Consider the following 12,202-nt stretch of genomic DNA (forward strand, 5'->3'; position numbering starts at 1 on the left):
ATGGTTTCGAAAAACGTATATTTCCACAATGTTCAATTTGCTTGAAAATTCATGATTTCATATATAAGACATCAGTGATTTCTTTCAGCGATGACCGATGCTTTTATAAAGGTTGTACAAACAGTAAAACTGGAGCCACCAAACATTTATTAATAGCTTTTTGGGGATTTATATTTCCTTTTTTTTTTTTTACTGTGTACTTCAGACCATATAACATTGTAATGTGGTTAATTTCTTTCTTTGTTTTTATAAAAAAAAAAAATGCTTACAATTTGTGGGTTTAGCTTGTATTCATGTAAAACGATATAATCAATGTAATCCAAACAAATACAAATATATATTAACATGCTACTCAGTCAGTGACACTGAACATATGCCATTATAAAACACTAACAATGCATGACAACGCCTATGACTCATTGGGAACATGGCCCAGTGTAGTTTATCCAACAAAGCATTCTACATCTGGAGCTCCCTGCATCATGGTAGCAGAACGCAGAAGAACCGCCAGACCTTCTCAGGAATCCTCCTTTTCTTGATATCTGCAACGTACAGTTCAGACATGGAAGATCAGTGATGTGATCAGTCTCCTCGTGAACACAGTTGTTTCAGAAAGGTTGTTTTAAGAATTTACCCAGATGAACTATGGATACATTTCTACAATTTCATACCAACACAAACCATTTATGAAAACCTTTTGGTGTGCATCCCCAAAGTGCAACCACACACACACACACACACACACACACAAAAAACAGTTTTGCAATGTATATACAAATATCATAGTGCAAGACCTCTACAAACCAGGCTTTACAACATCGTATGCACATACATAACCATGATGTAAAAACTGTCTCGGGGCAACTGTGGATACATTTCTACAACACAAACAAATATTTAGTTCATACTTTTTGGTGTGCAACCCCAAGGTTCTGGGCACAAGAACGAGACCTTACCTGCAGTGTATACAAGTAAAGAACACAGTCTGTCCTTCATCCGCAGACCTCATCTGCCTCGTGTGGTAAACCATACCCTCCTTGTTACAGCGGGAACAACGCCGGTCCGTCTGAAAGGTTCAGCCACAGCAAAAAAAACAAAAAACGGATCTCATTAAACGTACGTATCAGACTACAGAGTCACCCTTTGTGTTAAAGCAGCCCGTCGATCATCCTTCCTACCACAGGTCCCTTGAGCTCGGAGTCCTCCTCCTCCTCCAGCATCGACGACTGTTCAATGGGGTTGAACACGACTGTGGATCTGATCTCCTGACCAGCAAACACTGTTTAGGAAATCAAGAGTCAGAATCGTTTCCAAATCTCGGTATTTGACAGCATATCTGCTTGACGGACGTCAATCCAACTGAAGAATAGGAATGTGAATGGAGCGCGCGTCCTCACGTCTGATGGAGATGCGGAAGGAGCACAGCGGGCAGGTGACGGTGTCCTGCGCCCCGGGCAGAGGCAGCACCGTGCCGCACTCCGGGCAGAAGTTCGAGTCCCCGCTGAAGCAGGACATGGCTGAGGAGAAACAAACCCCAGGCCGGCGTGAGGTAACGTTACTGTGACTTAAGAGTACATGCTATCCGACGTTCGGCCAAACCCACTGGGAGTTGACTACTCCATGCAGCTGAACCAACACGTGTTAGTACTCTTCGTAAAGTAAGTTCATGAATTGACCTTAAATAGGACTAACCTTTGTTGTCCTGTTTAAGCTCCTGGCGTCGTCCGAACACAAGTGTGTTAACGACACACGACGAACAGTCGGAATGATGCGTTAACAAATGACAGCACCACTTTAAAAGCAGGCTGGAAGGATTTGTTTACAGAACCTCGCAGCTTTCCCGGCGCGTGTTGATGACGTCATCGCAGTCAGCAGCAGTCTGATTCATCAACAAACAAGCATGTGTGGTTTAAGATTAAAATAATATATTTATTATTTTTCAGTCAGGCTTTACGAGGTGAATACAAATGTCAATACAGCATTGATAACATTGATTAATGTTTTATGATCAAAATATGACATATTTCGGTGTTGGTAGTTATTGTTTTACAATGGACACTTTACAATGGATGTAATAGGTCTGTAAAGCCTGTACAACATCACCGACTCTGTCAGAAAGGCAATGATATATTATATATAACATCAGGTTTATCGGATGAGCCTTAAAGACCCAAATAGTATGTTGAATAATAAATCATATGCCTCCAATGTTGACAGTGTAGAAGAGTGTGATAGCACTCAGAGCATATGGAGAGAGCATATGGCTCAAAGGGGTTGAGAGAGAGATTATTGCAACATAGATGATAAGCCCTATCGGCTAAGGCCAAATTAATCAAAATGGCCATGAATCTCATCATAGCGGACAACACCATTGTCAATACCATGCAGAATAATATTACGATTAATTGGAAATCAATACTTGGCCACTGCACAGACTTTGTGGTAAATCAAACTAGGGAGAGCTTCATAAGGTCTGTATCCGTCTCATGACCGCCTGAGACTGTTCCCTGTTTTCAGCCACACACACACACACACACACACACACACACACACACACACACACACACACACACACACACACACACACACACACACACACACACACACACACACACACACACAACGTTGTATGCACATATATAACCATGATGTACAAACACTCTCGGGGCAACAACGTGATGCCAGAAACTGGCATCACGATGACAATAACAATGTGTTGCATATATTTCACAGAACCACGTTCTAGAACCGATGCAATTCAGATTGAATATACCATCAACCAATAGAAAACCGGCTCTCCAGATACTCAGCAAGGAGTACGAGCTATTCTTGTGCCCAGGGAAGGACTCGCTCCTCCTCCTACCTGTGAGCGGAGAACCCCATCAGGGTCCTCACTATGAGGGGTCCCCGCTCCCCAGCATATCAAATGTCTCTCTTTCACAGTTCCTGTAGATTTGCATATCCCTTGGAATAAAACCAAAGCTGCTTTGGCACGAGTGTCACCAGCAGGTGGAAGTGTTGTTCTGCGGTTTTCCGATAGAGACGACGATGAAGAGGCAGTGCCCTCATGCGGCGGTGGTGGTTGGTACGCCAGTCCCTGAACTACTCCGCTGACCCCTGGTTAGTCCAATGCGACAAGCAGCATGGATCGTTTTGATCATTTTGATCTTTATACAAAAAGTACTTATTATTTTGTCGTTAAATATGAGGGTACAATGTATCAATTATCACTGTTTCTTATAAGAAAACATAAAGAATACATCTACAAACTTTGTACTGTTGACCTCATGGTTTGACCTGAAACAACCCCCATATCTTCTCCACAAGGCGACTGCAGTTCAGTGACCAGTGTGGGAGGACATTTCAATCTCTGTCCTGGCCATTTCTGATTGGCCACAGGCTAGGAGAGGAGTTCCTTAATGCCGAGGTTCAGACTTAAAGGAGGCACTTAAATTCGGTTTGGCTAAACCAACGTTTCCAGGGAAGCTCACCACCATCGTTTGAAAGGAGTGCCAACGAAATGCCCATTAATGTGCTCAGCACATTCATGACTCATTATTTTCCATGAACATATGCAATTTCCTCAGAAGTAGGCCCATTATTCCTAGAACTCACTATTATAGCATTTAACATTTGATATGTAAGCTCTGTCAAACCCTGGTTACCGAAAATCATCATCATCATTATCATCATCATCATCATCATCAAAACATTCGTCAATGTTAACCAACTGGGCATCGCCATAACATGGACTGATGAGAGAAGACAAGAACAACAAGAAGACTAAACATGGCAGGAATCCCATTATAATATTGTATTATATGTTAGGGAAGCTAGAGGACAGTTTAGTGAGTCTATAAAACACATCATCCACAGTCATCTCAACGTGTATTCTCACCTTGATATGTGATAACCACACTTTCATTTACGTGTTTGACTTATTTATCCTGAACCTATTTCTTTACACCTTAGTTCAGATGTGGGGTGTATATAGAGACCTCTACCCATGGCTTCTGGAGAACTTTCCTCTCTGTGAGGGACATAGGAGCAGAACATAGCCCACCTGATTTCCACCTCTTTATATCGAAAACTTGCATTGCATCTTCAGAAATTTTAGGTAAGGTAATTACAAAAACAGCATTTTATACAATGAGCTAAAATCGAATTTGAGTAAATACTGAGCAATTATTTTCCCCCAAACAACAAAACATAATCTTCATGTCAATTCAGTTGTGACGAGGTCCAGGCTGTGGTGGTGAGCGGTCTTAATGTCAACCTCAGGGACCTTCTGACCTGCAACCCACAGCCCAGCTGAAGGGCTGCTGGTTCCCAGGCTGCTGCTGAGCCTACTGGCCCAGCACACAGCCCAGAACCCTCTGGGGGAACAGGGAGGGCTGGCCTTGACACAGGGTTAGAGACAACCAGGCCTCTGCTCCTGACACCCTGGACCTCAACGTCCACTACTCCCCCCCGCCACAGGCCTCTGTGAGCCCTGAGGAGCTCACAGAGGCCTGGGACGACCGGGACCCCCCCGGCCCAGGGGTTGTTCCGGCAAGGCCAGGACCTCAATCACACCGAGGATGTCTTCAACTGGCTAGAGCAGAAGTACTGCTATGAAGAGAGGGGACAAGTCCACCAGGACAAAGCACCCCGAGGGCTGGTGCTGCTCTCAGCAGACCTCAGGAGCGGGGTGGTGGTGGTGGCCCATCCCTACATCATGAAAATCTCCAAGATGATGGAGGTGAACTGGAGGACTGAACGACGAGAGGATCATCAGGATGGTGGCTGTGCTCCACCTCAGTCTCCAGCTGAACCTTCAGACGGCCATGAAGCACAGTGTGCCGTCCCGACCCATGAGCTACAGAGTAGTGGTGAGGAGAGGAGCCTGCGACTGCAGTCCGCTCTCTGTCCCGTGGTCATAGAGGGGAACACCCTGGCTGACAGCATGACTGAAGACAACAGAGTGCAGGCACTTTAACCTCAGGAGGCACCAGTGTCATTAGTTCTAGTTATCATTATTGGGGTTCAATAAGTAGGAGAGTGTAGTGTAGTATGTAGGAGAGTCTTTAGTCAAATCAAACGAGATGGTATTTCTAAACTGTGTTTGTTTCTTATTTCTGTGCAGTTTTCAAACAGTACCTCTTGTGGTGGAAACCCAAAAGATGAGGAAGTGAGGGATGCGGAATTGACCATTTCTTTTTGAAGTGCGTTTAGGTAGAGTCCAGATGTAGACGGGCCCAGTTTCAACCAAGTGTGTTATCTGGGAGCACTTTTTTGTTGTGACATAACACAGCTGACAGAACATAATAAAAACCACAATAAAAACCACTAATAGAACAACAATGGAAATAAGCGTTTCCAGCCTTTCAGTTTTATCTCCAGCATGAGGTGCAGAACATAAATAAAGAATTTTAATCAACTAATGCTTGTTTCAATCTCTTACTCTTCTGCTCTCTCTCTTTACAATCTATTCACATCTTGAGCCAGAACCTTGGTATTAGCTGTTGGATATTATTAGTTTTATTCCATCTTAAGAAAGGTGTAGGCGGTTGCATATTGTATTTAGATCCATAAGATTGCAGCAAACATTGGACTCGCACAGTGTGAGCAAATATCAAAATAGTTGGCTTTATTTGTGATGTATTAAAACTGTAAACGCATCAGGCAGTGGTTTTACACATTACCGTGAAGAAATGGCAATCTTTCCATTCTCTCAATCATTTCCCAAATGAAAATACAGTACAATGATTACCGTTACACCCAAGTCTTTCAAACACGTCAGAAAAGAAAATATTGGTTTTTCAACAAACCTAACTTCACCAAACCATGGGTTGGAGATACAGGACAGTAGTTCTAACCGGGCCTATGTGTTCATGGTGTTGACACTAACAGAAGGAACATGTGATGCCAGACCAAATGTTTGGATATTGAGTCAATGCAGCAAGAACAGCCTTTTCAGTTCTATTTCAAGGCAAGTTAAATAAAATTTCATAAAATAAATCTCAGTTGTCATATACAGTTCTCTCTGTTAAAAGCTACTATTTTAATCCTGGTTCATTCACACATAATAAAGTACTACAATTGCACCTTTCATTCACCAACCCAAGTGATTCTCAAGATGGGCATTTTCGATTTGTCTGATTTAATATGGAACTGTATTAGGGCTACTCAGTAGGTTTTTAAGATATAACAAAGATCTGCTAGAGCAGAATAGTGGACCCCGTTAGTGATTACATCACTTATGAAGCCTGTAACCAGGAGCCGTTCTGAGGGGTTTGACCTGTAGACAAAATAGAAAGGCTGATCATTTACACACATGACACCAATCATAGTTGATCTAGTCATTGGAAAGCCTTCATAAGCTGGTTCTTTTTAAAGGTTTTATCCATTACAGCTCACTGACTTCACTTTTCCTACACCCCACCGCTGTAAATCCTCTGATCCTTCAGCGGCTACGAATGAAAGCTCATAGTTAGTTTCATTTACACCGGTGATCAATTCTTTGGTTTCAGAGGTTCTGTCCGCTTCAGCCAGACTCTTGACTCTTGACTCTGCTCTCGGAGCCCCTCAGCTCCAGCTCACGTCGTACTTGGTCCAGCCGTCGGGGGGGCTGAGGAACACCCTGCGGCCGCGGTGCAGGAAACTAACCACGCCTCTGTAGCCCGTACGGGGGACCCCCGACTTCAAGTCATCCATCACCCCCAGGTTGCGGGCCAGCACCTTGAAGCTGTCCCGACTGGAGTACTGCACCCGATAGGGCCCCGTCCCCGTCAGAGTGCTCCCCTGCAGCAGGTCCTCCACCCTCACCAGGGGGGCGCCGTACACCTCCTTCACGAAGCGCACGTCGTACCGCTCCTTCACCAGGTGAGACAGGTCCTGCTTTGTGAAAGGCACAAATTCCCCGTTGAGCTTGATGTAGCGCAGGTACTGGTCGAAGAACTGACCCAGGCTGACCCCCTTGCGCCCGAAGGTGATGGTCCGGGACACCTCTGGCCGCACGCACGAGCGGTCTCGCCGCTGCTCGGGCTGCCGCATCCAGTCGTCCCAGAAGGCCGAGGGCCACTTGGGCTCCAGCTCCTCCCACAGGTCCTTGAGCAGCATCCAGCCCAGGCCCGGGAAGAAGTCTGTTCTGTAGAGCAGCTCCGCCTTGCCCGGGTCCACCAGGGCGTCCCGCCCGTTGTCGTTCCAGGCCGACACGCACCACAGGCTGGGGTCGGCGCGCAGCACGGGGTACAGCGCCCGGAAGTACTCGAAGAAGTCCGGCGCCACCTGCCAGGGAGGGAGGAGGACGTTAGGGGGGAAACGTCGTCCGCAGACATGGAATACAGTTGAACTTCACAGTAAGGCTCAATCATCGGTTCACACGAGAGTCTCGACTCTCATGTTCTAGGATTCTGAACCGATTCTCAACTTCCAACTTTTTTCCCCCTTTTTCCTCCTTGTGACTCAAGTTTGCCTTAGTGGCCGTTTACATGTTTGCAATCTGTTGATGCAACTATTTCAAATGTAAATCCTACTGATTTGACTCCACTGATTTAATGCCATAATATTTCGAGCAACCAGTCAAGAATCGTTTCGGTAATTGGGAGATTCTTTTGAATGGAGAATACAGTTTGAATCAAATTGTAATAATCAATGCGTAAGTGTAATTGTGAAGGATTCACAACCCTAGTTTTCCGGCAGACGAATGTGTCTCTCCCACTCAAGGTGTGGATGCTGTTCTAATCTTCCCACCGGCCCACCATATGGTGCTTTGATCTGCCAAACGCAGGTAAATCGGTGGCTGTGGGGGGGGGGGGGGGGGGGGGGGGGGGGAGGGGGGGGTGGGCGTACTGCGTGAACGCTTGGCTGGGGCGAGTCTCTGGTGTGGACCAGTTCCAAGGCTTTCAGTGTGAATCCAGAGCTTTCAAGCTTCCATCCACAGTGGAGCGCTGATTGTTGAGGTCATTTATTTTTCAACCTAAAATGATGATTCATTGCTTCACACGCGAGAAAGGCCCATGTTGTGTCCTTGCGTCAGCTTCAGCTACACATGTTTTTTTTTAATTTTTATAAAAGGACCCAGTATTTAGTGTAGGGCCGGCCACCTGTTGATTATCAATTTAACTCCCAAATGAGTTGTCATAATGACAGTAAACATTTTACTGGGAAGTATCAGTGAAACCAGTTGAATTTATTTGAAAAAAAAGTAAAGTCATCGCAGGGCTTTTTCTGTGGTTAAAACAAGGGATTTTTATAGAGAGAAACAACACCCCTCTCTCACTCTAGATACACACCCGCCCCCACCAACTCTTCACACAGATGGGATGTCTCTTGCTGGGGCTAGATCACTGAAAATGTGCTATTCTGTAAATGTAAAACGGGATCAGAGCTCTCCACTCTGAATCGACCTATAGTGTCTTTAAAAACGCGTAAAAGGTGAACGTTTTCAAAACATTTGATAGTAAACGTCTCAAACAACTGCAGCAACAACTACTAATGCAGCATTTTCTATGGTAACCATTGAATGAACGAAAGACTGAATTTAATGAAAGAAAGACAGACAGATTGCCACTAACGAGGTCCACTAGTACCTCCAAGTCGTCCTCCACGATGACCACGGTGGAGTGGGAGAAGGTGTTGAACACCTGGTTCAGGGCCCAGCGGTAATGCCTGGAGATCTTGTAGTAGCCCTGGAACTTCCTGTGCTCCGGTCGCACCCGGATGTCGGACAGGTCTGGTTGCCTGATGTGAGTCACCTGATCGCCGTACGAGCCAATCACGCGGACCGTCTCGGCGTGGCCACAGTCCTGACTGACTATGATGGGGAACAGCGTGGCAGAGGGGCGGTACTGGATCAACCGATCCAAGCTCCGCCTCACCGTCACCCGGTCGCAGGCGATCACCAAGATGGGAATGATTATCTGAGGGCTGGTGACGGTGGTCCCCAGCTCATTATTCGGAACGGGCTGCTCCGGTATCTGAACGGCCTTCTGCTCTGGGCCCGGAACGGGATTCAACTCCTGGGAGTGTTCTGCCTGGATTTGGTCTTTCGTATCTGAAGGGTCTTTTGGGGGAAGCGGCGGTCCGGGCGGCGGTTTCTCCGGACGTTTCTGCGGCTTGTTGGCGCCGCCGCCGCCGTCGTCCATGGCCCGCTTGCCGAGGTCTTTCCGCTGAGCCCATAACGACCGGTGGCTCTCAATTTGTTTCAGCAGTTTCTTCTGAGTCTCCAGCTCCGCCTCCACCTCCTCGGCCAACCGGATCACTTCCCCGGCCAGGTTGGCCCCGCCCCCCCGGGCCCCGTGGTCGCCCCCCCACTCCTCCTTCCCGCCGGGCTCAGCGCCGGCCCCCGCCTCCCCCAGATTGCCGACGGGCGGACGCCCCCATAGGTAGAGCAGCAGCAGAGCATTCCAGACGACGAATAGGAAGGCTCCACACAGGATCAAAGAGCCTTTTTTGCGAACCATGACCCAATCACAGCAAAGGAGGGAGAAAGGCTGGGGGAGAAACGCAACAGGTTGGGACAGTGTGTGGAACAATAAATTGCCCCCTTTCACAAGCTGGGGTGTCACTCACAAGGGAGGGATGGAGCAGGCAGACAGTGCTGGGAACAGGGAGGGGCGAGGCAGTGGCGGTCCACTCATGGTGAGGGGTGTGGCCTAACTCTGGTCCGGTGGCATTAGAATGGGTGAATTCTTTTTTTTGTGACCGTTTCTGCAGGGGATGAATTCCTTTCTGGGACCGAATTCCGAGAGGACAAAAGGAGGTAGGTGAGGTGGGGATGGGTACGGGGACGAGGAAGCAGTGATAGAACAACAGGAAAACAGGGGTCACCCCACGGTGAGGGAACGTGATCCGTGGATGTTATCCGTCGGCCATCGTTCTGCAGAGGAACAAAAGGAACAAGGTTTGGACACGAGACGAGAGTGAAATTAACTCAGCCTACATACAGGAGAGGATGCAGATTCGGGAGGTGGACGTCTGAGTGCCACCTGGAGCGGACACAACTTAAGAGCATAGGCATGCGTGGAACAAATGCAAGCCAGACGTTTACTTTTACTGCGTGTGCCTTGGCTCACGGCAGATGGGTTGACAGGATTTCCTGCTGTTGCCCTGGTGATCTGCGAGCCGTCACTGAGGCTGAACCAAAATGTCAGCAGATCTGCTGAAAAACAGACCTTCCTGTAATGCAACACCCAATCCCATCCTGTGAAACCAGACGTTTTTAGTGCCCCCCCCCCCTCCCCCCAGTACAATGCCAAGTTTAACTGATTGGTTCAACATTTAGAACACTTTTATTTCACTGGCAAAGAGTTGCCAGTTAAATGGCACTCAATTGAGTTTTTAAACATTCGCTGACATTTTGTTGGATAATCGAAATGTCGTGGTGTTTGCTTAACCAGGTTTGTATTACACACACACACACACACACACACACACACACACACACACACACACACACACACACACACACACACACACACACACACACACACACACACACACACACACACACTAAACCAATTAGAATAAATATAGGTTGACAATAATCTCCCATAGGTAGGCAATTGTCGGCCAGGAACAAACTATCGGATTACCAACAGCTCCCATCTGTGCTTACCGCCCTGGCTAACTTCAATCAGTAGTTACAACACGAAACCTAATTGAACCAAAAGTTCTCTAGTCAAATAATGAAGCAACTGGCAGGACTTGAGTTGCAAGAGGAAAGGAAAGGGAAATGAGTAAATGAAGAAAAACAAGCATTAAGCAACGTTTCACTTAGAGTCATGTTATTTTAGAAAGTTACGATTAGTGGGGAAAACGGCCCTGGAGATCTGTCTGACAATACAGCATGACAGGCTCGACTGAAAACCAACCATCATCATCTAAAACGGCTAGAATCGGGTATTTACCTGTATGCGGGAGCCACCTAATGCTGTGCAGTGCCTCTCCAGGACCAGTAGTGACTTAGTGAGTAGGGACCAAGGAAGCTGGTGTTAAGTGACTTACAGTAAGGAGGGACCACAGAGAGGAGGCTGTTTTTAAGGGAGCACGACGCGGTGGGAGGGATCTGTTGCGCTTAGCTATCCTTACTGTACCGACAGCGATATATGGTTTGACCTTCTTCTGATAAATGTACTTATTGTAAGTCGCTTTGGATAAAAGCATCTGCTAAATGTCCTGTAAATGTAAATGTTGCTGTAGCTGTAAGACCCCCCCCGCCAGACGAGCCCGCCGGTCCCCTGTCCCCTCCTCCCGCGCGGTCTGCAGCACCGTGTGACCGAGTGAACGTCTGCAGCCTGCAGCCCGCAGCCCGACATGTGTCGTGGCATCGGTCCCTGATGCCATGTCAACAATACGTCGTTAAGTCGACGAACAGCCTATGCCGACAGTGACACGTCTCGGAGAACACACCCATTCAACGTTGACAATACACCGGCGGTCGTCACCGTTCATATTTCCACTAGTGCAACATAAAGACAGGAACAGTAACTGTTCCACAGCGGGACCAGGACGGGGGGGAACACGGTGTTACATGTTATTACACCACCCTGAGCTAGCGGAGCTCCTCTTACCGTCCTCCGTAGGAAGAAAGTTAACTAGAACTAGTGCCATCATTAGCAACCGACACAGATGAAGCGTTGTCGTCCACCCGGCAGCAGCTCGGTGCCTGAAGACGACCGAGGCGCCCCGACCCCCCGCAGCGCCGAGGGAGAAGGTGCCTCCTCGCTCGGTCTCTGGGAGCAGACACCTCCCCCCGAGTTAGCTTCAGCAGCTAGCTTAGCTAACCAGACACACAGTGACAGTACCAGGGGAGACCTCCTTTATCACAGTCACACACCTGAAGGCAAATGTCAACCTCTTATTCGGGTTGAGGTGCATTAGTCGGACTTACCCTTCACATGGCTGGTTGCTGGAGACGGCGCTTCATGCACACTGGAGCTGAAGAACCAGGCGGACTAGCTTCTGGCTAGCAGCTCCACCACCAGGGTACCGCCGTCCAGTTATTCACAACACACTGGATCACTCCCCCGGCCCACTCCCCTCAGCTCCTCATCATCCCAACATCATCTGTTCGCTGTCTCGCTCTAAGATCAAGACAGGGGTTTTATTTGACCGCCAGCCTGTCCGATGACCGACACCATGCATTCAGAGATAGATATAAGTCCGCCTGCTGTGAAGCTCTCAGATGGATCTCCTCCACTCAGCCCTGCAGACTAGA

General features: G+C 47.7%; 2 protein-coding genes across 3 annotated transcripts; both read right to left on the reverse strand.

Annotated features, from left to right (window-relative positions):
* Positions 1-22: 22 nt before the first annotated feature.
* On the reverse strand, positions 23-2,959 carry polr1h (RNA polymerase I subunit H). Its single transcript, XM_084484988.1, has 6 exons — positions 2,864-2,959; positions 1,693-1,879; positions 1,398-1,517; positions 1,179-1,279; positions 957-1,066; positions 23-542 (listed from the first exon to the last, which is right to left on the reverse strand). The coding sequence occupies exons 3-6, from the start codon at positions 1,513-1,515 to the stop codon at positions 518-520; spliced, it is 354 nt and encodes a 117-aa protein (XP_084341114.1). The 5' UTR covers positions 1,516-1,517; positions 1,693-1,879; positions 2,864-2,959; the 3' UTR covers positions 23-517.
* A 2,692-nt stretch (positions 2,960-5,651) lies between these two features.
* On the reverse strand, positions 5,652-12,184 carry mgat1b (alpha-1,3-mannosyl-glycoprotein 2-beta-N-acetylglucosaminyltransferase b). Of its 2 annotated transcripts, none has more exons than XM_084484654.1 (3): positions 11,876-12,184; positions 8,574-9,862; positions 5,652-7,269 (listed from the first exon to the last, which is right to left on the reverse strand). In XM_084484654.1, the coding sequence occupies exons 2-3, from the start codon at positions 9,444-9,446 to the stop codon at positions 6,568-6,570; spliced, it is 1,575 nt and encodes a 524-aa protein (XP_084340780.1). In that variant the 5' UTR covers positions 9,447-9,862; positions 11,876-12,184; the 3' UTR covers positions 5,652-6,567. The 2 variants fall into 2 exon arrangements, with proteins under 2 accessions (XP_084340780.1, XP_084340781.1); XM_084484655.1 differs by lacking the exon at positions 11,876-12,184 and adding an exon at positions 10,893-11,032.
* Between the last annotated feature and the right edge of the window lie 18 nt (positions 12,185-12,202).

The sequence above is a fragment of the Micromesistius poutassou genome (genome assembly GCF_964030765.1).
Source record: "Micromesistius poutassou genome assembly, chromosome: 20".
NCBI classification, from domain to species: Eukaryota; Metazoa; Chordata; class Actinopteri; order Gadiformes; family Gadidae; genus Micromesistius; species Micromesistius poutassou.